The sequence below is a fragment of the Taurulus bubalis genome, assembly GCF_910589615.1.
Source record: "Taurulus bubalis genome assembly, chromosome: 1".
Classification (NCBI taxonomy): domain Eukaryota; kingdom Metazoa; phylum Chordata; class Actinopteri; order Perciformes; family Cottidae; genus Taurulus; species Taurulus bubalis.
Window position 1 is genome coordinate 9,334,250 of NC_136589.1, and position 27,499 is coordinate 9,361,748.

The 27,499-nt window shown below is 45.6% G+C and overlaps 1 protein-coding gene across 2 annotated transcripts in view; it reads left to right on the top strand.

Moving 5' to 3' along the window:
* The window catches only part of meis2a (Meis homeobox 2a), a 76,120-nt gene that overhangs the window by 13,539 nt on the left and 35,082 nt on the right, over positions 1–27,499 (top strand). For both annotated transcript variants that reach the window (XM_079221914.1, XM_079221915.1), the window contains one exon: positions 18,806–18,951. In XM_079221914.1, coding sequence (XP_079078040.1) covers positions 18,806–18,951 — 146 coding nt within the window. The remainder of the gene's footprint in view (positions 1–18,805; positions 18,952–27,499) is intronic.

Sequence of the window (27,499 nt, forward strand, 5' to 3'; positions counted from 1 at the left end):
TTTTGCTTGCCTCCTCCATGGCGAGCAGAGCAAAAATGAACAGTTACAGAAAAAAAAAGAGAGAAATTGCAGCAAATCAGGTGTTGGATTTTCTGTAATGGAAGTAATGGTATTACCTAAAAACTCTGTATGATTGCAAATCAGAGGACAGAGCACAAGTGGAGTTTTTGCACTCATCTTTGCAATTGCAAGTAGCATGGGAAATGAAGACAGGAACAACAGAGAGTGGAGGGGGGGGGGGGGGGGGGGGTGGGGGGTGTGAGAGAGAGAAAGAAATGCACTGCCTATTGATTATCTTACACACATAAGTACAAGTGACCTGTAATCCACAGAGCACTTATCGACTCCTCTCCCCACCGTATCCAGTAACAGCGGATCAATACGGGCCAAAGACAGTTACGGTACAGCACCGCACGCAGGGCCAAACAGACCTGGACTAGATCAGAGCTACCGCCTGACCTACACTAAAGAGTGCTAAATGCTAAGCAAGCTAAGTAAGCAGTGTAGAATAGATGCAGAGATAAAAAAAAAATTAAAAAGAGCGAAGCAAGAGGCGTTAAAGTTAAAATTTTAAAGAGTAGAGAAGGTGAAAAAGTATGTCGAGCGAGAAAAAAGGAGAAAGAGAAAAAAGTAAGAGAAAGAGAGAGAGAGGGCTGATTTAATGGTCTAATGAGGCCGTCCTCCAGCCAGTTGTTTTGTGTGAGGCATGCTCTGACCTTTCGCTCCGCTCGGGAGCCCCGCCGCCTCATTTTTCACATTCTTGCAATTACGTTAACGCTTGAAGCGCTCGCTGACTCCCGACTCTGGCCCTTCCATTCTGACACAGCCTTCCCTACACAGCCTCTCCACCTTTTCCCCTCCCCTGCTCCACGCCACTCCACTCCACGCATGAACTTGCCTCCTATCTCAATACATTTCCACATAAAATTTGTAGTCCACACTCTCATGTCCACAGAGAAAATGTGAAATGTGCGCTTCACTTCAGTAATGGGGTCTTTAACAGCTTGGCCCCTGTTAAAAGGGGTGAAGATGTGGATCAGTTGAGGAAGACAGAATAAGATGGGAGCCAGTGAGATAGAGGAGGAGGGAGAGAAAGAATGTGTGAGACCCACAGTGCTTTTTTGTTTCAGCTGGCAAGAAAAACAACAACTTTCTTCCGCCATCTTCCATCTTGAAAGGTGTGTTGTATGTGTGCCTGTGGCGTGGAAAAATGTAAGCATCCCTGTGTCCAATATGTGACTCAAAATGGTCAAGCGTGTCTCCCAGTGACAAAGTCCAAGTGTTTTCAAAGTTTAGAAGAGTAGAACGTCCTTTCCCTTTGGCTGATGTTAGGGGATGTACAGAAAATGTAAGGATCAGCGCCATAACTTTCTTTAGTGGCGTATATTCTGTGCATACAGGATGGTTGCTGTGAACAGTTAACTTCCTCAAATCTCCGTCTTGTATCTCAGCGTTGAGCATTGCTCTGAACCTGAGCCAAAAAACAATTTAACAAGTGCGCAAATATGTATCGCCTCTCTTGTGGAATAATTTATTGTCAAGCCGTAAACCGAGGTGAAGCAAACTCATAGATGTGAGTAAAGATTGACAGTTAAGGTTCTGACACGTGAAAAAGGTTTCAGTACAATACTGAGATCTGTAACCTCTCCCCACACCCTGCTCTTAACAGCCTTTTTTCCCACTTTTTCTCAGAATTTCCCTCCAAAAAAGAAAAAATGAATGATCACCCTCAGGGCAAATTCTGCACACTCACTTACTCACTCTTAGAGAGTGACTCCCTATGTTCTAGCTAGATAAACAAATATCCACAGTATGGGAGACGCTTAGGAAGGTAACACACAATAACTTCATTGGCTCTGCTTGCACATCATTTTGATTAACAGTCGTTTGGAACTCCTCCAAGCTTATCTAGAAACATCAGAGACATCAGTTTCAGGGAGTTAAACTTGATAAATGTACGTGCCTTAATATAGCATTAGTTTCCAAGCAGGCGTCCGTAACATGTTGAAACACCCAAAGTGTGATGGAGCAGCTGATGAAATACTTTGCATGTTTGCCCACACCAAACACAGTAGAGTCAAATGCACTAAGTCATGAACTTTATATCCCCAACACTGATTCAGTACGGTAGGTAATGTTTTTCCCTCTTGCTGTATGTGTATATGCGTGCGTCTGAGTGTGTGCGCGCATGCCTCAGCTCCAGTCCACACTTGCAATTATTAGCTATGCATGAAGACTAAAATCCAGGGTGACATCTTGAGTGGTGAGCAAAGGGGCTTTCTGTACAATTCTACTGTAGATGGAAAAGGCTCAACAGAAGAGAGGAGAAAGCATTTTGTACATTTTCTCAGCAATTTAACAATCCCCACGCTCTGTGGATAGACAGACTCCCCTGAGAGATGGCGAGAGGCAGAGATGGAGAGAAAGGGAGGAAGAGAGGGAGAGCTTGAGTGTTCGGCTCCAAGGGAGCATGCTGCGCTTGATGGTATTGTGGTACATTTGTGTGTGTGTGTGTGTGTGGGTGTGTACACGTGGGGAGTGTGGTGAGCTCCCTTGGCCCTGGCCAGGGGCCCCACTCAGCAAGGTCTTTGTGGTTGAGCTCACCAGAGGGGGGTCATTCCTGGTGGGGACACGACTCCTCGTGTCTGCCCAGAGAGTCCCAGCATGAAGAAGGCCTGTTGAATCTGGCATTTTCCAGACCTTTGGCTCTCTTTTTTTTCTTCTTTTTTTTCTTTTTGTGGGCTCAAGAAGACCCAAACATTATGGATGAGAAAAAAAATTGTTTTTTTCACTACAACTGAAAAAGCAGCAGAGTCTGTAATAAACGCGAGATGGAGGCCTTGCTGTATTTTAGTAGCTTATACTGACTGATCAGCGAGGTGTATCAAAAATATGTATAGTTTGTGTGTGTGCATGTGCGTGTGTTAGCTGGTTCCCTCTAAGTGCCTGTTAGAGTTTAATTTAGTGTAGTAATTAAAGCTGAACACTGGCCCATAAACAACAGATAAACAATAAAGCAGACCCAAGCCCTGCTGTTTCATGGCTCTCACTCCCAGCTGTTGGAGCACTGATAATTTTTACACAGTGCCCCCACCTCACCACAACACAATGCTGAAGCAACAAGGGAGTGTATGTGTTGTAAATGTGTGCTTGGGTATATTTTAAGTGTGTGATTGCAGAGGCTGAACGAAAAAAAAAAAAAAAAAACTAAGGCCAAAGAAACACATAAACACACAGGATATGTCCACTTCCCCTCCCGGCTGAAAACGCAGAACCACAGTGAAGCAGAAAGTGTCGGCCTCGGCAGCCACTTAAACATCCAGCTCAATGGCAACAGCGATCACATAAACATTACACCAAGTGCAGCCATTCAGCCTATAACTTGCAGCATCTCGCCATTAGTGGCAGCAAGTAGACTTCACTTAAACAGAAAACAATCTAAAAGATATACCTGCTTAATGAGGGTAACAATGCCACGGTGTTTCTCAACAAGCTACTGTGTGCAACGCTAGCCTTGTCACTACATGTCAGCCCCATGTTAGTCAGGTGTCTGTTGTGAAAACAGTGCTGTCTGTCTGATGGTTTGTTGGGAAGGGGCAGGGCCATTGTTGAAAGCCGAGAAGAGTTGCTGCGGAGGGGGAGAAAACACGGTACGGAGGGGATACTTTCATGATGCCATTAGCATAAGAGAGGCTAAATTATTCATGTGGAGTGCTTAATCTATGGGGAAAAGTATAGTTAATGCACATAGTTTTAAAATGGATCTCTCCCTGCCTCTGCCCTAACACCAGATTCTTGCTGGATTCAGCATTCAGAGGCATTTACGGGAACGGCTGTCACTTTCCTCTGCGTACACACACATAGACATAGTATGTGTGGGCATATGTGCACTCTTGCCTAAGCGCTGCTGCACTTCAAGCTGTTTCAAGGGGTTCTGCTCTCAGACTCATCCCCTCTCTCCCTCTCTCCATAAGTCCCTTTCTCATCCTCTCCCTCCCTCTCTTTCCATTTATTCCACCATCTCTTTCTACCTTTCTTTCTCCCCCGCCCCTCCCTATCTTGCCGTTTCCCTCACACTCTTCTCCTCTCTCATCCCTCTCTGTCTCGCTCTCAGTACCGCAGACTACCTGGCCCTCATCCAAAATGTGATTAAAGAGAATGATCAGCTCCCTCAGCTCCCTCCTTCCTTCCTCCTTTCCGCTCTCTTCTATTCCTTTTTTTTTATGTCTCTCTGTGTTTCTCCTGACCCTGTGTTGCATTCTTCGAGTAGATCATGAGTGAAAAAAAAAAAAACACATGAAAAGAGCAAAAGCGAAGGAACTGTTAAAGGATGCGGGCTGCCACTAGAGTCAGCTCCACTTCCAGGAACATAGTCTTTAACCCACAACATCACCACCACTCCATCCTCACTGGAGCTCAAGCTTTCGCCTCTTATCTTCCTCTTCCTTCCACTCCTCTCTTTCCCGCTCTCTCTTCGCACTGGTTCGGGCCTGGTCCCACTGGTCCATAATCATAAACAGGCCCCCGGCACGACCCGGCCCAACCCAACTTGGCCTAGCTTGGCCAGGAACTGGGAAAGACACATTAACTGGGTCAGCCTAATGTGCAAACTAATGTTTGGAGAACATAGGGAAAAAATTACCCAGATTATTCTGACAGCAGCTGAAGAGAATGTCTGTCTGTTTTGCGCCATTAAGGGAAAGCTTGGGGGAGCCTTTTTTTTTCTCTCTTTCTTTTCTTCTCTTTCTCAGAGAAGTAGATGAAGACCACCTTATCTGTAGATTGAGTTGAGCATAATTAAAAAGCAGAAAGAGAAATGTGTGGCAGGGAAGTAATCATGATTGAATGAACTACAGTAAAAGGAGGGGAGTCATTCTCCCTCTCTTTTATCCAAAGGCTGGGGCATGAAACAAAGATCGACTGCCATGCTGTTGTATCAGTTCATTATACAGTGGGTTTACACACCCATTTCCCTTTGCTGATCACTCCAGTGCACGTGGTCATGATGAGGTGCGCACAGGGGTCTGATGTAATATGGCTAAAATGGATTTGAGCGCATGCCCCAAAGGGCATTTCCATGTCCATTAATGCTGCCGCCGCTGCATTTTCACAAGGATGAAGGTGCTTCAGTTCTTTAAAGGGAGAGTGTTTTCCCAGGAAATGTTCTGTCTTGTTTCAGCAGGCTAGCCTGAAGGGGGTCAGCCAAGAAGTCACCCTTAAGAGGTGATAATCCAATTGCTCTAGTCCTCACCAGATTTGTTTTCCCCTTGTCTGGTAGTGTTTGTGTGTGTGTTTACAGAGAGTGTAAGCATGCGTGTGTGTGAATGTATTAGACATAGAATAGGAGGCAGAGGCAGCTAGATGCCACCGGTTTCTTCTGTGTCCAACCCCGGGCCCCATTCTAGATCAGAGAGAGGTTACGGAGGCCAAGTCTGTCAAAGGCACACCTGCAGGGAAAGTCCAAAAACCCTGACTGCCAGCTTACACAGGCCGTTTAAGGTGTGCTTATTTGGAGTTTAACCCTGACTTCAAATGTCCTTTCCCTCTCTCCCCCTTTGTGTTTGACCAATGGGCCTTGCGCTCTTTTACTTTCTTGCCTTTCTTCTGCCTCCCTTGGCTCTTTAATCTCCTCCACCACCCCCACCCTCCCAATTCTCCTCCCCCTAATATCCAAACCCCACATCACAGCAAAGGTCCCTCCCAAAAGACAGCAAGCGGTTGAGTCGAGTGGCTTAGCAAGGCCAGCTATAGCTTGTTCACTTGCTGTGTGGTTTTCTCTTGTGTAAACCAGGGTTTACACGCTGAAGCATATTTGGAACGGAGCAGAGCAGTTATACCCTACAGGTAGTGCTTTAACCATGCTGCCACCGTCTAAGAGAGTGGGAGGATGATAAAGGAAGTGTGTTACAATCCGAGTTCTTCCTCTCTGCTGCTGATTTTCACGCGCACATCTTTCACGTTTATGCAAAGCTTTTGAGGGCATTATGCAAGATAAGCTCATTTTCTAGTCTGATTCCCACTCTAGTACATGCTTTAATGACTCTTAAAGCCAAGGGCTGCTTTTTTAGGCATAATAGAAGTCCCGCGGTCTCTTGGTTTCCACGTAGCCAGAGTGCTTTTTCCACACCTGATCACTTTTGTTCCCCCATTTTATGGCTATTGGGGAGCAGGCGTAGGTGAGCGATTTGACAGTAGTTAGTGCCATAAGCCCTAATGTTTATTGGAAGCGAGCATCTAATAATTTTGATTACCCCAGAGGAGGTATTAGCCATGTTAGTCAGCAAGGATAATTTCTTATTTACATGCCCCAAGCAGTGAACACTCTGAAGGAACACTGGGGCTAAATGCGCAACAAAACGAATCAAACATGCCAAACAAGATGCTCCATCCTGGCCTGCTGCAGGGCTGAAGCTGAGAAAACCTTCATTATGCGTTTACCATAATTCATTTAGAGGGTTATCAATTTGCAGAATACAGAGAAGATGTTTGGAGGGGGAAGCAAGCAAACATCATATCAAACGAAGGAAGAGAAAAAGGAACAAGGGAAACCAAGATGAAAAGGAGTAAGATATTCAGGGATAGCTCGGTGCCTGGATTTTTTTAAATGTTGTTCCAATTACACACTTTCCCATGTTCTGAGGCAGAACTTGCATGTTAAATGCCGCAATCTCCTCTCTTTTACCAGTGTCACGCTCCGCCCCCTAAAAAAGCAGAAGCGGATTTATTTTTAATGAAAGCCATTTTGCACAGGAATTCTCTTCTATACAATTGTTGTTGAGATTGAGGCTACGCAGAGATGTTCTAGTTCAAATATTGTCTTTCTGTTCATTTAGGGTCGCTCTTTGTTTGGCCTCTGCCCTGCTTATTCAAGGGCTTCTTGTATCTGTCTCTCAGTGTGGATTTCAGGACAGTTACTACATGTTTTCATTTTTTTTTTCTCCTGGCAACACACACTTAGAAAAGAAAAAGACCCTTTAAAGCATCTTTCCCTTCGCCATCAGGCAAGGATGACTAAGGCCCCATTAGAACAATTGCAGGAAACTTAGGGAGACGGGGAGTGTTTAAAAGAATGAAAGCAATCACAAAACACCACTATCTTGTGATAACCAGTGCTTGCTTTCATTATCTAAACACAAAAAAACTCCACCTAGGAAAAATTGCACTCATTCCATAGCTTCATTCAATTCAATAAAACAATGAAACAGAGAGGGTGGAAAAAAAAGGAAGACAAAAAAGAAAAAAACATTTAACATTTTCCAAAGTGAGGGGGGAAAAGCTGCATTGTTTTGTACGAATGCTTACTCCCAGGGATGCAGTCCTTAGACAACTGAGTGTCTGCAGGAGACATCTGTGAAGCCTGACCTTGTGACCCCGGAAAGAATGCTCTTAAGGTGGGGGTAAAACTGCCTTTACCATCGCATCATGGCCTACAGGACAGCCCAGCAGCAGCACAACAAACACAACCGCTACAGAAAATAACAACACAACAGACCAACAGATGAGGCGGAGAAAAAAAAAAGGGAGTTAGAGAGAAATGAGCAAACGAGAGAGAAAGAGATACTGTAAATATAAAGAGTGAGAAAGAAAAGAAGAAGAAAAAAGCAATAGAGAAAAAGGATGGACAGAAAGGCTGATAACATGCACAGAAAACACAGACAGACTTGATACGAATTGTGCCTCACAGGCCTGGCTGTCTCTTCCTCCTTTACCCCTCCACCCCCCACCCCATGAGATCATTTTCATCCTTTATGAGTCAAAAGGAAGCCTGGTTGAAAATGAAAGGTTACACAAGCCAGAGCCCAAGCCCTCGGAGTGAGAGAGGAGAAGAACCCTGCTGCAAGGGTCCTGCTGTTATTCAAAGCACCTGCCATTGTGTGGGCGCCCATCCAGGGCTATTGTTGTGCAGAAATTAGTCGTGCTCCCTTTGGCTCCCTTCGGCTCCAGAGGCATGCGGCAGACCCCCTTGTTGTTTTGGGTTCAGATACGTGGTCGGATAGATGCGTGGCCCTGGCTACCATCACCACTGGCTGTGGCCCTTTGCCCTTTCTCCCAAAACACAGTATCATTCTGTTTTTTTTTTTTTTTTTTACTCATCCACCCTCTGTTGTGCACTTCTCAAGAACACTTTCAGGCCAACATTCCTATAGTTTTCTTCCTCTTTCTTTTGTACTCCTACTTTCCTTTCTCCTTTGGTGTATATGCGTATTGTTCTTTGGAGCACCCTCATTATACCCATGGTTATATTTTAAGGGCCTCTCTCTTTGATTTTGGTCTCATGGGGAGTGAGTGGTGGGCTGGTGGGAGCTGTAGGGCTGGCCCAGCTCTCCGGGCTCCCCAGCCAGCGTCTCGTAGAGTGGGCTTGGGGGTATTGTTGGGCTGGGTACCGCTGCAGAAGCACTGGTGCTAAAGCTAGTGCAAGGGGGTGGATGTGAGGGGAAAATTGAAAAGTCAATAACGAAGGCCGCACAAAAAAAAAGAAAAGAGGGTGAAACAAAAGGAGATGGAGAGCTTCAAAAAGCTGAGAGCTATAGCGCACTGCTAATTAATACCATCAGAGGAACAGCTTTTTTCCCTTCCTTCTGGAACTTTAATGCTGCATATCAACTTGCAAGGCGAGGCGATTAGAAGATCGCATTGTGAGTCAGGTCCATCTCACTTCCAGTCCAGCCTACAGTGACCATGTTATATGAGGGAGGATTGGTAATGTCTCTTTGAGAAAATGAAAAACAAACAATGAATTGCATTGAGTGGCTTGGAAAGCCAAAAACACTATTTTGTAATGCAACCATAACTTTGTGAAACTATTGCACCAATAGTCATTGTGGTACAGAGACGTTGAATCAAGTCTCTGGTCATTTTTGAGCCGTGTTTTTTGTCTTATATGTGAATGAGATGGGGAGTATAGCCTCAGTTCACCATAGAACTGATTTAGCCCACAAATAAGTAAGGAAGTATTTATTGCAAGGCTATTGCATAGCATTACAGAGGACTTCCTAATATGTTGTTCATTATTGTCAGGAAGCATGTGTATATTCACATGCATTTTTTTTTTCTGCATTTGTTAAATTGCATCCTTATTCCAAAATAGATTGATGTGTATCCCCCTTGTCACGTAGCTAATAGAAAGGTGCAGTCCAAGAAAGTGACAAAATACACATTTTGGACGGGTAGCGAGGCAGTGTGGCAGTAATTAGAACAAAGGCTTTGCAATTTGTATTTTGTTCGCAACAGTAATAGGCTCCTCTCTCACTTTTCCTGCCATAGCAATTTCCACTGCCAACAGCTGTCAAGCCCCTAAAATTAAAATTAGTGCCATGGAATTGGGCCTTAATGAAATGACCTGCTGGATTTACCTTCAGGAGCAAGGCGGACAGTCAATACTAGCCTCGTCAAAACCCTCTCTCTGCATGCTGCGGCCCCATTAACCAAAGGAAATAGTCTCAAGTAAGTGTATTAAGCACTACTTCAACCTTCTAATTATATTTTTCCCTTCCCCCTTCATAATTCATTCGCGCTTTCATTTGTTCTTAATATTGAAAAAGGCTTTTAACTGGCTTTTCTGTCCTCATGGGGTCACCAATTATATGTCACAATGTATCAGAGGAATGTCAAATGAGTCCATGTTGAATATTGGGGATAAATAGTACTGTCCCAGTCCGCTCGGATGTTTAAATATATTTACTTCGTTCGTAGCAGAAATACAACATTTATTTCCATAGTATCGTACAGAATAATGTGGCATGAAGGGTAACACCATGGAATCCATAGCTGTGGGCTCACACCGCCTATATTTCCTATAGAAAGATGCCAATGTGTGCCAAGGCCCAGTGGAGGACACTGGGCCCTGGTTATTGACTTGTAAAGGAGCCGGTAGGTGAGGGGTTTTGACAAGACATGAGCGTCTGACTCTCTTGTAAAGCTGTATCTGATTTCTCTGCTAGTTGGCTCCCTGGAGAGACCCGCTCTACCCTCTGTTGATCAGTCTCTCACTCATAGCTGTATGGAAAAACGCAGCAATAAAAAGAATGAAAGAGTAGTTTTGTGATAGGAGACGCTCTCGTTGTGTATGCCATGATTCCCTGTTAGGGTGAAAATGAGAGCGAGGGGAGAAGAAAGCAAAAGAATTGGCTGCTAGGTGAAAGAGCAGTATCCGAGAGTACATGTGTATCTCAGAAGGTATGTCCGGAAAAAAAAACCTCTTCAGATTAATGTTTTGTTGAGTTGGGTTACATAGACTTGTCAATAATGGCATATGCATTTGTGTATTGTATGAAAGTAACAGAATTGCATCAGCAAGAGAGCAGACAAAGCAAGCATTCGCTAAGCCAGATCCTCACTCCTCACTCCTCGTAGATCTGACTAATTTATGAGGGTAAACTGCGCTGACGGACAGAGAGAGAGATGCAGGTGGAGGGAGGAAGTTTTCATTGACTCTCCAGAGTAGGCCGAGCCAAAGCCCTGGAGGGATCTCTCTCAGTTTGAACTTTATCAGGGGCTACGCTTAATCAATACGCTATCGGAAAAAGAATTAATTACTAAAGCAGAATAAAACAGCTGCATTTTAAACCAAGGATTCATCAATTCTGTAATCTCTTGGTTACAGCTCAGGTGTCAAGAGGATCATTTTAGCTCCATGTAATGAGGAACTGTGGGAGTTTACCCGAATCCTCTGCCGTCCTCCTCCTCCTCCACCTCTCCGTTTCTGACCTCCCCTTCCAACCAACACCCAGTTTCTATCTTCTACCTCATCAACATTTTCTTCCTTTTTTCTTTTCCATTCCATTTCCTACCTTCTCAGCTGTTTGTCATCTACCTTCAATATTCTTCTTTTTTTTTTAACACTTTCCCTCTTCCCTTGCCCCATCCTTAATATACTAACTGTATTCTTCTCTCTCATCCACCCCCACCCACCCCCCATCCTGCTACATTCCCTTCCCACCAAATTCCTGTCTTTGCGGGGATGGGACGAAGGGGTATTAAACTTGAAATCTCTGGTGCGAATGCTGACTGGAACGGGACATTCCCGCTGCTGCAGCCGTCAAGCCGGACATTCCTCTACTCAGGCTGGGACACCGCTGGTGTTACGCAAAGAGGGGGCATTAGGGACGGGGGAGGTTGGTGAAGTGTGTAGAAAAACAACACACAATGCTCAAATAGTAAAAATGTATGTATATATATTGTGTATGAAATCAATGCAGGGTGAGAATCAAAGGAGATGATCTGTTGGATGGAAATGAATGGCGTATAGTGAACACATTTAGATATTGGGGGACAGTCAAGCCACATGGGGAGTATCCCTTGTGTCATAATAACCTCGGCCACGCTGTTGCCACGAACAGTGCCATCCACCCCTCACAGCTCTTGACCCCAGCCCAAAGCCTGTCAACGGACTGTCCTTGACTCCCTCATAATGGGGGATTTCAAGGCAGGTTGAGAAGGGGTTATGGGTGATGAATTGGGTTTTTAGTGAGCTCATTAGGAAGCCAAACAGAGTTTAGACTGGTGGAGCGGGGCAGCAGCACAGTAATCAGTTCTGCTCGCTTTGTTCCCTGCCTCCAGGACATTTGTGTGGAAAGAAAAAGAGAGGGAGGAGAAAAAAAAACTTCATGGCATTTGGCTGATGAGAGGACTGCTGAGCAGAGGCTACAATCTGATGGTTGACTTGTTGATTTATAAACCTTTTAATCCATTTACTCTACCAACCCCCCAGCTCTGTGTAGAAACCCCCATCTCTCCTAAACTCCACTCTGATGCCACTGTCCATCAGGTGTGGCAAAGATGTCTGCAGTAAATCGAAGTCGTCCTCCTCTCAGTACAACAACGGGGAGTTAGTTTGTTTGGTTTTGGATTCTAATTGAGGGTAGAGAATTACTGCTGATGCTGTTGTCATACTTTGCCTCAAACAGTGTAAGCTGTTTTGAATCACAAAACCACACTCTGTTTAAACTGGCAACCAGCACACAGCTGCTCTTTCTGGTGGTTTAGGTAGGAGACTTTGATATCCAATAGTTCCTAGCGGGGATTGCAAAGCCATTTCTTCACTAGCAGATGGATCCATATGATGCGTTTGCGTGCTCTCTGGCTCTTTGTTGTCTTTCGCTCTGTCTTGTCTCTTTATTCCCTGCTTTCATTATCATTCCAAAGTCGAGCAACTTAGTCGTTTTTACAAAGCAAAAAGTGTGGAAGCGGCTTGTTTTACTAATGATGCTTGTTTCAATTCAAAATAGCCCTGCTTGCTTTTGGGAAATACCTATTCTTTAATATTTGATGCAGCATCAAACCTGAGGATTAAAGTATGCTTCTCTGTGGGCAAATAGACCTGTTTTTCTATCGTAACAATCGTAAATTATAGAGGGAGTAGCTTCAATAAGTACAGTTTTAACTATTAACATAGCTCCATTGTACCATATTAAGTTGGGGATAACATAAGGACAACGTCTGTGTAGATGAAGAAGTAGACGTTCTGGCAGGTGCATTGGTAGGTTTGTACATTTGTTTGTTAAGAAACAAGGGGTGAACCGCGATTACCTGTGAGACCAATTAGCCCCATTCGATTTGGAATTTAAGGGAAGAGCAGCGTGAGTGTTGGAGTGCAGGGCGAAGTGGGGTGGAGTTGTCAGGGAGGCAGAGTGTGAAATGTCTGTTGGAGACCAGAAGCCCTTCATTAGCCACTGATCCCTGTCTGCTGAGTGAGGAGCAGTCATGGGCATCACAGCTCCCTTTTAGTTCCCCCAAAAAGAGTGGGGTGAGGGGGTGGAGGGTAGCTACCCCATCCCCTGCAATTTAGCCCTTTGCCATTCATGCAAATTGGGTCCTGACATCTGCAACAGCTTGCCTCCTTTCTTTTATACATCTTTATTCCATCTCTTTTCTTTAGGCCTTTTTTCCTTTTCAAATGAAGCCCCCTTTAGATGGCAGCCCCTTATCTTAACTGACATACAACCTCCGCATCTGTGTAAAAGTAGCATTTTCCTGTGTTTTCATATACCAACATTTAAATATGTATAGGGAAAACATTTCAAGACCGCAGAAGGCAATAGGCAGTCATTGTGAAACCCTAAAAGTCCCAATTGCTGATGTATTAAGAACATTGTTGTTGTAGGCAGGTGGCTAACACCAATAATTGGTTCAGTATATAGCCTTGGATAATGTGCATACTTTGTAAATCCCATATACATTTTTTAGGGGTTTGGCAGATGATAATCTTATGAAAAGATCAAGTGAGTTTTAGGCAGTGACTCTGGAGAAAAGGCAGTTACCCGGCAGCCTGCCCCCCTTTCTCCCTCTCCCTTCTGGACGAACCACTCTTCTTTGACTCCAGGGGAGAAGCTGAAAGGGGAGGGTGGCTTTGCTCCAGCCCTTATTTTGGATTAAAAGGTAAAATAGCCTCTCTGGCTGTTAAAAAACAGTTTTACCTCCAACCCTCCACGCCTCCCCTCTCTTTCTTTCTGCTCTGTCCACTTCAACCTTGCCCTGTGTGGTAGGGATGTGCACAGTGGGGTCAACACTGTGCCTGTGAGTGGAGAGAGGCCTCGTATCGGTGGAGAGGTGATAGTTATCTCCAGCATTCCGGGGATGACAGAGAGATATCTGCATGATGGCAGGGTTAGGGGGCTTAGAGAAGGGGCGGAGAAGGGAGGTACAGGAGTTGTTGAGCAACTACCCCCCACCACCTCCCTCCCTCCTTCCTTCCCTCGCTGCCTTTCTTACTGCCTGACTGCCTCGCTTCCCCACACATAGAAAAAAACCCCATCTAATTAGAAGCTCTTATTCCACTTCATTTAAGGGAACACTTAATGATGTGTTTTTGGGGGGAGACAACTACGCATTACTTCTCATGCAAAAGGAACCACTCAGTCGTTGCACTCAGGATGCAGATACAGCTGTGTTTGAGAAGGAGGTTTGTCCTCATTTCTGCTGGGTGTTATGGCTATTGAAGGACAGAGGAAAATGTGGTAGTCCACTCTCCTTCACCTTCAGCCGGTGTCCTGGCGGTAAGAGGGAGCAGTAAAGCGGAGGCGGGTAGTGACATCTGAGTTTGGCAGGGAGACTCGCTGAAGGAGAGAGTTTGTTGTAATTGCTCTGACAGGTTTTAGGGCTGTTAATGACTCCGGCCTGAGCGCTACCAATTTGTCAGCATGCTTGCTGTTTACTAAGCTGTTGTTTTATGGTCCAGTGCAAGGGGCTGCTGCTTGTTTAAGCACAGATCAGGAAATAATCAGCGTAAAACACTGGCTGCAGGGGTGCAGCCACACTAAAACAGCTCCGTCTAGAGCCCTCATCTACTGTATGGATCTGAATGAGCGCAGTAAACCATATGGCGTGTGGTCAAACAAGGACACACGAACACACATGATGGGTGACTTGCTGTTAGAAATTGGACGCTCAAGTGTGTGTTTTATCATAAAAGGGATTACGTTCTACTCGTTAGCACTTGTCTGAGTTGTATGTTAAGGAGCATATTGCTTAGCATGCAGTTATAACCTGAAGACCTGTAATCCCCAGTCGGCACAGAGCAAAAGAGGGCCGGCCATTCCACTAGTGTGAATAGAGCCTCTACGTGTTTGTGTATGTGTGTATGTGAGAGAGCTTGTGTGTGCGTCAAGAGCATGTGGTCCCAGAGACGGCAAAGACCCCTTCGTAAATCCATAGTAAATAAAAGGGGTAACCAGACGGACAAAAGAGGAGCCCCCACTGCTACTCTCATTCGCTGCCATTTGGGGGACTGAATGTGCTAAACGCCGCTTATGTTAGCTGAAAAGTTGAGGAGAAAAAGAGGGGAAAGGGAGGCTCTAAATCCCCCTCTTCTTTTCTCTTCATTCTCTGCGGCAAAGCCTGCAGGGCTGGAGGTGGTTTAATAGAAGGGTGTTGGAGGGAGGTTTGGAGGGTCACTATGGAGCTCATGCTACAGCAAACCTCTTAGCTTCTGTTCTCTGTCTACTTCTTTTTCCTTCTGACTCCCCTCATGAGTTTCTCTCTTCTCCTCATTTGGTTGAGCTCGGGTGAACATGCCTGACTAGTTTGGGCTGACAGGGGTTGTGGGGGGTCTGTTGTAATTAGTCACTTTAACCACAGCTTCCATAAGCCACTGCCTCTACACTCTTTGCTTCATTACCCTGAAACAAATGCCGGAGCCTCCCAGTGCAAAATCACTGCCTTTAGAATAATTCACACAACATCTAAAGCTTGTCTGGAGGCTTTTCAGTAGGTGTATTAATAGTAAGCGGGACCAATAAGTCTGGAGTGTTATTTGATAACTAACCATGACTGGGTTTCAATGTTTTCCAACTATTGACAAGTCATTATTCATTCATGGGGGTATATCGGAATGGTGGAGCAGCAAAGGGAGGGCGTACTGATAGTGCTACGATATGTGTTACTTGCGGCTATTTCCATAATGCTTCCAGGGCTGACTGGACCCCAGTGGCTCCCTTAGGGGCAGGGTGCCTCCTAGACATGAAGCACGATCTCTAGAGTTATTAGGACTCCTCTGAATTCTCCTTACTCTCAGCACACACTGTAGGACACTTTGTGCTAAACCAGTTCTTTGTGCAGGAAATCCTGAAGCGACCCTGAATGTGCCAACATTAGATAAGCAGAGTTTCAGTGTGTTTACAGTCCTTTCCCAACCCCTTAATGAGCTCAGCCCTGAGACCAATTTACTCTCAGGGAGATATATCTGAATGCATTTTTAATAACCACCCACTGGTGATTAGAGAGGGAATGTATGTAAGCGAAATGTGCGCTTGGACTTCTGCTTGTTTGTTTGTCAGTGTTTTCCTTCACTCTCTCGCCCTCATTGCATCTGGTCATTGTCTTCCATCTCTCCTGATTACACCTTCTTGGTTTCTGCGTGTATGAAAATAGGCACAAACTTTCATTGCAAGCACTTTAGCTCAAGATATTGATATAGTGGGTGAGGGAGAAGGAGAGAGGAGGAAAGAGCGAGGGAAGACAGACAGAGACTGGGAGAGACGGGGGGTGGGGGTGGCTGTCTTTTTTCCGTCTCCAAGGGCGCTGCTTTTCCAAAAGTGCCTGGGGCTACACTCCAGCACCTCGGCTCCCCTAGGCCTTTCGGCTGCCTCCTAATAGCCAACCCCCATCTGTGTCACATGGCCAGATGATGGGACGCTTCCCCCTGCTCTGCTCTGCACTTTTTTTTTTGCTTTCCCTATTTTTTTCAGAGTGCACATCCACACAGGTTAGAATGGCAGAGTTGCCAGGGAACAGTCAGAAGCCATTAGCGTTTGGGACAATTTGCCCTGCAGCGTTCCTTCTCTTGCTCATAAGAAAAGAGTGGGGGTGGATGCAAAGCACCAGCTCTCCTTTAGATGTAATGAGGTTGTGCAAGTTGGGTCTTCTTTATTCTTTTTCTACTCGTTCTTTTCTTTCCCCTGCTCCTTCTTGTTCCTCTTCTTTCTTTCTTTCTTTCGTTTCATGTTTACGCCTTCTGTCCACACTTGATTTTCCTATATGGTCGATTTTGAAATCACATGTTTCTGCACATATATATAATTTAAAAACAACTATAAATACTGAACACAACATGTGTGCTTAAATGCCACACGTCTGGTCTGTGCACTCATGACAGTAGCCATGTGCATGTGAGAGAAAGACAGAGGGAGAGAAGAGCTGAAAGCCTTGGAGTCTGGTTTCACCCTTGCGGGCTAGGGGCAGGAGGCAGCGAGCATGCTGGGTAATGAAGTGACAGGTCAGTCTGTAAATACGCACGGGTCGCTCTGGCCCTGGCCAGGGGGGAGGCTATCGCATTGCAGCGAAAATGGAAACGTCAATAAAATTAATCTGCCAGCCTTTTGGCCACTGTGTGGTTCCATTGGATGAGCCTGACTGCTCACAGCAGGAGAGGGATTTAGAGACTAGCGCGAAAATCAACACACAACCTAGCGGCACACAAACAAACAAACAACTAAACTGTGTATCAACATTATTCAGTGAAGCTCAAAAGCACAGAAACAAGGGGAGGGTGGTTAAAATTCACAGCTCACTACTTGTTGTTATTGAAGTTTGGAAGCAAACTGGGGGAGTTCGACTTGACTTCCGTCTGGGTCGCATTTCTCAGGAAGCCCCTCACAGCCAGGGTAGGGCTATGGCCAGACCAAAGTTTATTGTTTTAGGCTTTCCTGAACAAGGATTCGTACTTAGCCTGGGATTTACGGCATTTGGCACTAATGAATGCCCATTCTACAATTACAACACCCCTCGTCTGTGTCCCCATTCCCATATGTCCTTCAGAGGGGCCGTTGCTTCTTTAACTTCACACAGGGAGCGCAAAGTCGGCACTTCTCGGTTTTCCTCTTTCGTGTAGCTCTGCGCTAATGATGTGGAAGGAAAACACTGTGCACAGAAAGAAAAGAAAGACAGAGAGAGAAGAAAAAAGAAAGGGAAAAACGAGGGGGAGGAAAAGGAAAGTAGGGAAAGTAGTTAGAAGCGAGGGCCCCTGCTGTCCTTGTAGTCTTCATTTATTTTGCATTTGATTACACTGTCGGATCCTTTTTCTTTCCCCCTTTTTAATGTTATTAGTTCAAATATTTATGCGAGATTAAGGCTTGTATAGGTGCTTGTGATTGATGCCTACCCAAAAACAGGAGGACATGCGAGTCTGAATTTTGAGAATGTCAGGGTCCTTCTCTGCCTTAGTGGAGGAGTTTTTCAGATACATAATTTAGATGCCCTCAAGGAAGGCTTTCAAGGCATTTGTGCCCGGGGGCAAGAAAAAATAACTATGACTGTTAAAAGTAAATCACTTTTGCTAATGCACAATTAATGCTGGGGAAGAGGAACAAGAAAAAGGCAAGGGACAAAGATGGAAACTTCGATTTAAAGGAGAAATCGTGCCTGGGTTATGTGCATGTTTTCCTTCTTGAAATCAAACGCTGACGGACATTAATGCAGGCGAAGCCGCCGCTGGCCTGTCATACTAATCTTGTGGCGGAATGGGGAGGGGTTGCTGCAAGGGAAGGGAGTGGGAGAGGAGGACTAAGGGAGCCGGACTCGGGGTGGGGTGGGGGAGGCCGGCGAGTCCATTATGTGCATCGAAGTGCAACAATGAACCACCCCAAATCACATCCCTATTTTAATACTCATGCGTCTCAACTGGATGCCGTGAATTATCAACTCCTTTGAGTTTTGTTTGTATGTGAGTGTGTGTGTCTCTGCACGCAACATGATTTACGAATGTACTGTATGTCCCCGCATAGTTCCTTCCTGTCCCCTTTGGCTCTCTTCAAAAGATGAAAAAAAAATGCTCTACAGTATGTCAAGCATGCAAATTTAATTGAATTAATGACATGAGTCCGAGCCTCTACTGTACTTGAAGGCTCCTTGTCCTTCTTTTTGTCATCTCGCTCCATTTCTTTCTTTCCTCTTCCTTCTACTGTAGAACTGGAATGAGGAACCTAGTGTTCCAGCATCCAACCATAATATTACAGTCATTAACCCCTATTCCCCTCTCCCGTGCTCTGGGGTATAGAACAACTCTGCTAGGCCTCTGCATAAACCACTCACTCGCTGTACAGGCCTTCCTCTAAGGCCATTTAAATCCCTCTATCTTCATATCTTCACTACACAACTCTGGCTTTGCTGCGGCAGTGCAGTGTGGTGCTTTTGAATTCCTTTGTATCTGTGGTATTTGTCCATTTATCCATTGTTCACAAGCCTTAAACTCCGCTTTGACTGCTTGTGCTTCTGTTTCAACTCGGAGAATTTTTTATATCATATTGTATTGTATTCTGAGTCATGTAGTTATCCGGGATGTTATTTAACCCAGGGTTTTGTTTCCGTCCAGGAGATGGCTTAGACAACAGCGTTGCATCGCCTGGCACAGGGGATGACGATGATCCGGACAAGGATAAGAAGAGGCAGAAAAAGCGTGGCATTTTCCCCAAGGTGGCCACTAACATCATGAGGGCGTGGCTGTTCCAGCATCTCACGGTAAGAACAGCCATTACTTTTGGAGATAAACTAGTATGAAAACAACCCAGATAGAAACACACACACACACACACACACACGCACACACACACACACACACACACCTGCCACATAGTCGTTACTGAGGAAGCATGGGAGTGAGTGACGGCTGCGCTGTGATGCTCACCTGTCAGCCACCTGTCAGATGGACACAGTGACCAGGTCAATCTAATCAGTTTGGACTGTTTACTCTGCTCAGCACACTCTGAGAGGGAGATGGCCCAACAATCCATGACATTTACTCTTATATGAGATGCGCTGTTTGTTTGGCCTGAAGAAGAAGGTTTTTTTTTTATTTTTCTGGGGGAGATTAAGAGAAGGGATGGTAGTTAGTGGAGAATGATTGTGAGTCTAAAGGTTTCTATAAGATTTAGGTTGAGTACACATTATCTTGTTATCCTTTACAGTAACTCCTGGTGTAAAGATAGTTCTGGGTTCAAATCTCTAGGCCGACCGCTATATTATGTCTTTAAGAAGACTTCTTTTGTACTGTAGTAAAGACTTAATCTCACATTAAATAATCCGGTTGACTCGGTTTATGTTTGAGGTTTAGATGGTACATGCTAAAATAGTTCAGATAGACAGCTCTGACACTGGCTCATTCACTTCACTCAACACAGTGATGCCCCATGGATTAAATATTCAAATGCAACAGTAATTCAAACCTATGTGGTAAAACCAACACTCTTTGCTTCGCTGTTTTCTGTATGTGTCAGTCCGCTTTTCTGTCTGTCTATCGGTGTGTGTCATGTATAAGGGGACGGACCACATGTCTCCCCCCTCCCCCACCACCACCACCACCACCACCACCGCGCTAATGTCAGGACATTATCAGAACATCAGGCTGTATTGATTTTGCAACACAGGTCAGATTTCAAGAGGAGGTGGCCACGCCACGACACATAAACTGCTCTCTGAGCACGGAGCTCCTTGTCCCAGAGATGGAGGGACAATGGGGAAGGGAGAAGTAAAAGAAGAGGGAGAGAGAAAGTAGAGAAGACTTAGTTTAGAGCTTCAGCCATATTTAAGCGGGTCAGGTGGCCCCTGTGCACCCTTTACCCCCCTCCCTTTTTGCCAGTGCCCACCCCCCTGCCCAAAGCCCCTGTACCCTGATTACCTAACCAAAAGCCCAAGTAATGTGTGGCCAGCAAATACGGCCTAATTGAAAGGGCTGTAAATCCATTACATATTGGTCAGGGATAATCAGGAGTGCTTTAATCACTTTTATCTATTCAGGAGCAGTGAAGCTGCAACAGCAAAGCCCTGAGCCTCGCAGGCCTTAGCGGCTCCACCATGCCAGTCTGCATGCTTATTATTCTCATCATTATCAAAATGACTTCACAGCTGTTCACAGCTCCATCGCTCCCTGACTGGAGACCTCTCACCAAATCGCGCAGATCAGGCTTTATTCAGAGGCAGAGGGCGGGAGGGAGGATAAACTTATTATTTTGCTTTGTGTCCTTTCCCTCCGCTGAGCTTGGAGTAGAATGCCTTGTTTGTGTATGATGGAGTCAAACAACAGAGGCAAAAGGTTTTATTGAAGTGGAATTGATTGTATTTAGGTTTGAACTGTATGCATGCGTTCATATTGCCATGCACAAATTACAAGAACACACATTATGTAAGTTAAGACTTACATCTGTCATCTTTCTTAATGAAAGTTTCACACAGCATCAGCGCTCCCATCTGCAAAAAAGAAAGACAGAATGACGCATACAGAGCTTTTGGAAGAGCCAACAATTTTCTTTAGAATTGTTTTAAAATTGAATTGAAAGAGTGGAAAGGAAAGGAGGGGGCAAGGGGGTGTTTCATTTTTCAAAGAGCTGGTTAATTCAGGCAGAGCTTTCAGGGCCCTCTTTTTCTCTGTCCCTCTCTCCTTTATCACATCCCCTGCTTGTAGATGTTCTCTCCAATCTTTATTTGTTTCTTTTGTGTAAAGCCCTGGCCAGACTTGTACAAATAATAATCCCTCCCTTTTAACCTGCCTCCATTTCTCTACTGAGGAGGAGGACTAATTGAATTATCCCCCTTCTCACCATCCAATTCTCCCACCCATAAACTCTCTCTCACACACACACACACACACACACACACACACACACACACACACACACACACACACACACACACATTAGCCATTCCCCTTTCTTTTAATTTGTTAAGCAAATGTATTTGCCATTGCTGGATGCGTTTGTGCAAGGGTGAATTCTTGGGGACTTTGGCCCCTGAATGGCCTATAGCGGCATTCTGCTATTCATGCATTCATTAACTGAGGGGTGAGGAGTGAAAGGAGCGGCCTTGTATTTTCCTCAAACTGCGGGGCCAGCATGGAGCTCCTCTTCTATGAGCCACAGGGGTCTCTCTACATATGTTCTCAACATCCAGCTATTGTCACATCTTCTGAAAAGCTCAAAAGGACAGGACCCCCCCTTCACACACAGAAAAACAACACAGGCCAATAGTAACAACTGTTGGCTTTTGGATTCAGTATAACGAAATTGCCCTCTCCCCTCCCACCCTCCCTTGCTTCACTCTGACCTCACACTCTCTTGGGAGAAATCACAAGATGGTCTTCTTCATGACAGTCACTTATAGAAAGTAACCATCAACCATACCATGCCAACATTCCAGCTGAGGGGAAAATACAGTTTTTGGCTCCATCGAGATCTTATAAAATATGCAAAGATTCCACAATTACTCTGTGAAGAATGTTGATCCCATATGCACATGCACGAGGGAGCACGTGAGCTGGCAACCTTAAATGCCCCATATGTAATTGGCAAATGGCAGGACAGATCAGCTGGTGTTAGCTGCCAGAAGAGGGTCAGACTGTCTCTCCACTCCCTCCTTCTGTCCTCGCTCCCTCTCTTTCTCTCTCTAATACCCTCCTCCCTGCCCAGGAGTTTCTGGATGTCTTCCAGCCACATTAGTGGAAGGTAAATCCCAGACTGTTGGTGTAAGCTTTTCAATATACGGGGAGATTATGTTATCAGGAAGGTAAACTTAACTGTGAGGGGTACAATTTCTACTGCACTTTAAAAGCATGGACCACAAAATGCAGAAGAGGAAGTGGATAGGTAGATAGAGGAAATGTAAGATAGAATAAGAGAAGGGAAAAGAGTGAGTGGCAGGTCAAGGAATAAAGAGGCAGGGATGTTTTTTCTTATTCTTACATAAGGTGATGGCCTTTTTTGGGGGGCAAAGCAAACTCTGAAACCGACAATTAGCTCCTTTGCGCCCCTGGCCTTCCTTCCCTCTCACCCCCTGCTAGCCCTGGCTCACCCCTGTAAAGACAAGGGTCGGCCACGCAATGAAAACAGGAAGCACTCTGATACAAAGATACCACTCTGGGCTCTGGCCTTGTCTTTTGACTAGTGTAAACCCTCAAACACCTATGAAAATAAATAGGGGACCTGAGGAGCAAACCAGGCCAGTTTAGGGCTGGCACACGTGTGTGTGTCTGAGCTAGAAAAGAGGGAGGGAGAGGGGGTGAGTGGTCAGTCAGATGAGTAAGAAGGTAGCCCTCTCAAGCATCAAGCGTCTCAGGTTTTGTGCCGGGCCACCCTTTGGCCTGGGTGTTTGGGGGAAATTCTGTTAAGCTGCTAAGCCAGGTGTATTGGTCCCCTGGGTTCCTTGAAAGGAAGTGATATATCCCTTGGTCATTTGGAAAGTCCTTGGACTGTGAGCAGGAGAGCTATATTCAGATGAGAAGTGTTTATGATTAGATGGCATCATTGTCTTTTATCCTTGACAGTGCATCAATAAGTATTGACTCACACACAAATATATTATAACATTTATAATAAGGGAATGCATATATAGATATATACCTGGAAGAACACTCGCAGCGGCTCAGAAGATGCCATGTTAATACAGGCGTTAACCAGGGAGAGGACACATCACACTTTGTGAGGAGATGAGTGCATTGTGCCGCAAACATCATTAGACACTAGTGACAGTGGCTTCCCCCCCACTCTCCAATCCCAGCCCAACATAGCATTAGTCTCCATGACGACAGGGTGTCATCGTCAGGTCGAGCCCTCCTAGCCGCTCTCTCGACCGCCCTTTATAGATGCACATAAAAGAGCCAGCTAGGGTCATTCACAAGACATGAGCGCAGGCAAGGCCAAACCCTGGCAACGGATGTTTGTCCCACACGATAAACAAGTGTACAAGTCCATCCCTCCAAAAGAGAGGGCATGTTGTTGGAGTAGACTAAACAGTCAGCTCTGTTGGATCCCCGGTTTTGTTGAAGCTCCTCTAGTCCTTCTAATCCTGGTGTGTTGTTCCAGTGCGAGTAGCATTTAACTGGTGGAGACACACATCTGCAAACAGTTTGGAATACACAAGCCCTTTCTCCTTTTACACTGAACTGCTGAAAACTGTTTCTGCCATAGTTGCTAGTGCCGTCTTTTCAGTATACATGGCCAAATAATTGTCTTTTGTATAAATACATTTAAAAAAAAAATTGTTGAATTTGTTAGTGCACTTCCATCAGTTTGAAAAGTCATAAATATTATAAAGAGCCAACTGTGTGTCAGTGGTGTACACTGTTTGCTTTTCACCTTCTTAGCTTGTTGTGAGTTTGATGAAGAGAGGGTGGAGACAAAGCCGAAGGAGGGAGGGGGTAAGAGTAAGGGTGAGGAGGGGGTGAAGAGGGGGCTCCTAAGGGTCACAGAGGTGGGAGCCTGGAGGAGGCCCACACACTAATCTGTCATGTGCTCGTTTGCCTCAGAGCCCAAAAGTCAGCTCTCCAGTCACCCGTAGCAACCCAGGCGACAGTTTGGTTCACTGCCGCTGCCCAAATGTGTGATTATCAGTGGGAGACGCAGGAAAAAGAGTCATCACATTACTTTTGTGACAACACTGATTGCTTTGTGCATATGTTTACAAAACAGGCGTTAGTGACAATATGACAGGGTAGTTTGGGGATGTTTAGCTCTGGACACATTGAAAGTCATTGATAATGACTCTGAAGGAGATCTTTAGGGGGGGGGTTGCGCTAGCTATTGTCTAGTCACTGTGTTCTAATGTTGCTGCTCAGCGACCCTGGAAAACAGAGACACAAGCCATCTCAGCCTGCCATCTGTTCGTCCCCAGCCGGGCCATCACAGAAGGGCTCCAACAGCATGGAGACGTCACAGGGAAAGACGCTCAGACCCAGACATTCCCGACACAACAATGAGAAGTTTCTCAGGAAATTCTTTATTTGACACAAGAATCTCACTTTCCTTGTCAGAACCCATGAACAAATTACCCGCACCCCTTCTTTCTTTCTTTTTAGAGTGAGAGAGAGCAAAAAAACACAAGGAAAGCTTAGAAGGGGGATACAGTGACTGCCAATTTTCACAGGCTGTATAATTATATGACGGGCCGCATCGACTTTGCCATCGTGCGGTAATTTCCCAGTGTTAGTGTGTCACAGCTCTGTGGCTGACTAAAGCCTTGTTTACAGTGTGCTTTGGCATCGTAGGTAGCCGTTCCAGATGTTTAGTGTTATTCGTAGCCCTAATTCGTTTCATGCTCCGACATCAGACCTTTACACTTTGCCCCCTAATCCAGATCTGTCATAGTTCCACAAGCCAACTAACCCCACGTGGAATCCACTGACATATAAAGCATGGCACATTAACCTCGCATACTATACAGTCTGTGTGTGCTTGTGAAAAGAGCAGACACGTTTCCTGTTTCATTCCCATAGGCTTGTTTATCCACAAGATTAGCATCATGCTATTGTGCACGTGGAAATGCAGTGATACCTGCACAACAGAAACACTTCTCCTCCCTCTATCTCACGTTTCATGGCTCTTCCCTCCCTCCCCGTTAATTTGCGTTGCTGGTGTTTGCATCTTAATGCAGGTTGTTTAATGAAGTAGCAGAAATGAGTGCTTTCGCTAAGGGACTGTTTACATCACATTCCCACTGCATGGAGGTGATTAAGCGGTTTGCATCTCCACAGTGTTTGCGAGTGTTAACCTGCAACATATCCTCCAGTAAGACAGCAGCAAGGGAAAACAAAGAAGGAGAGTGTATGTGCATTTAAAAAAAAAGACGTTCACAACTCTGAACATGGAGAAACCCCCCCGCCCCCCCCCCCCAAAAAAAAACATGCACCAAGCTGAAGAGACCCCTTTAAGGCCCTATGCTCCGCTAAGAATAAGCCCCAGCTCGGCAACGTTTGCCTGCCTTCAGCACAGCAGCGCTATCCACTGCAGCTATAGTCATAACACTGATCCGTCGGCTAGAACCCGGCTGAGCTCACTCTATGGGAAGTAAGGCCGAATGATGTCATGTGTAATAAGGGACCCCGCAAGGTAGTCTGCGATAGTGTATGCGCACCCGGTGGAAAACCAAGGTTATTAAGATGGTGGTAGCTGATTCTGTACCGTTTTCCCTTTTCTACACTTTTGGGGTTATCTTACTCATAACAAAATGTATAAGAGGATTTTGGTTTCACATCTTACAGCTAGTTTCCGTAAATTACCCCTTAGCCTTCCAGGGGTACCGCCCTGCAGGCGAGCCTCATCCCCCCACGGTTGATTGCGGGGTTGTGGCAAGCGCTGCTAGAACGGTGGCTGCTGCATGCTGGGGACCATTGAGGCCAATGAGATTCTGCTGCAGGCCTTCAAGCTGCCCCAGCATTGCTTTGATATTCATCTCACACCAAGAGAAGAATAATGCAAAAGGGAAAAGGAGCAGCACGTGGGGAAACGGCAAACCAGGCTAAAGAAGGGAGGGAGGCTCGGAAACCGAAAAGGAATGGGGATGGAGGCATTGAATAGAAATCAAAAACAGATTGTGTGTTTCTCTGTTTGGTTTGTCATGGGACCCTGGTTGCACCAAATCCCACTCCTGCCATTTTGTGTGATTTTTCTCCCCTTCCCTCCTACCCCTCTCAAATGCTTTTGTTTTGCCCAGCCCAGTCCAGGGGCAGTAGCGGGATTCCTGCACAGTGGGATCCTTATAACTGGGAGCCATGTCTCTTGTTCTCACCTCTTCCCCCTACTTCCTCACCTTTTCATTTTCCTCCCCATTGATATCCTCTCTCTTTCCCTCTCTGAACATATGGACTGTTTTTTAAGAGGAGAGCCCAGTCCACATCAAAGACCGAGGCTGAGCGGGTCAATTTGTTGCTCCTTTCCCCGACTCTTCCCCCTCCACTAGCCTCAGTGGACCCTCCCTGCACCGCAACGATTTACCCAGAATGCTCCATTGCTCAAGCAGTTGTGCCTCGCATATATTGAGCCGTTAGTGTCTGTTCTCCACGTAGAGCCGACCTCATTCACTTGAAACCTCTGAATTTCTCTGCAGCCACAACCCCCTAAGATCATGTAAGGCTATACACACGAGCATGTGTGATAGATAGCAACCCTTGTATCAAAAAATAGCTGCACCACATGCCGATAAGAAAAAGCAGATGGGTAGAGGAAGAAGAGAACCAAAGAAAGAAAATCAAATAAAAAGAAAAAAATAAATATATATGAATCCAAATCTGAGCAGCGCAGGCCTTGGCTCCAGATGTGAATCTCTCTGAATATTGATCATGTGGAAAGCTAGTCCCCTATATCCCTAGGCCTGACGCACAAAGCACCTCTCTAAAGCCCATAAACCAGCTTGTACAATTATTTAGATATAGAGGGTGACAACAGCAGTGTATGCCTCCCAACCCGAACCTCCTCCTTGGCTCTCATCCTCCTACTACTGCTCCTGCTCCTCCTTTCGCTCTTTCTCATCCAGCATGAAGATGAGGAAATGAAAAAGGGGGGCAAATGTGTAATTAGCCACACATTTGTGAATCCTCCTTAATGTTCATTACTGAAACCAGGGGCAATTACAAGTTCAAAGGGGTTTAGGGCACCAGCAGCCCGCATAATCAGTCGCATATTAAGCACAGCTCATTTGTCACAGCACGCACACTTGTATGTGCACACAGAAACACACATGCATACTGTCAGAGTTGAGTCATAGACCGGTTGACAGGCATCAATTCCTTTGCAGGCACAAATCTCAGCCAGCCCAAGGCACAGAGTTAGGTCGCCCAATCCTCTTACGCTCTGATTCTTTGTTTTCACTAGACAACAGCAAACACCGCCGACACCTTCACCTTAACTCGCTCGACATTACACTGTATCCTACTTGCATTCATCCTCTTATAGGTGTCCTGCTTGCTCTTGCAATCCCTGCCACCACCTATCCTGCCAGGTCTCCATTTTACAGCTTATTTTCAGTGTCTTGCTCCTCCCACCTGGCCACCTAACAGTGTGTGTTTCATGTCTGTCCCCGGAGGTGTATCTCGGTTACCTCTGGGGCCGGGTCACAATGGCTAATCCTGTCTTCAGGTGGCTCTTTAGCACACTGAGAGGAGAGCTCGCAGAACCGGAGGTGAGCTCCTGTTACAGGACTCCCTGACCAGGGGTCACCTCCGACACTGTCAGAATACACACACATAACACACACTTGCACATGCACACATGTCCTGACAAATAGGCAAGAATGCTTGTACACACAC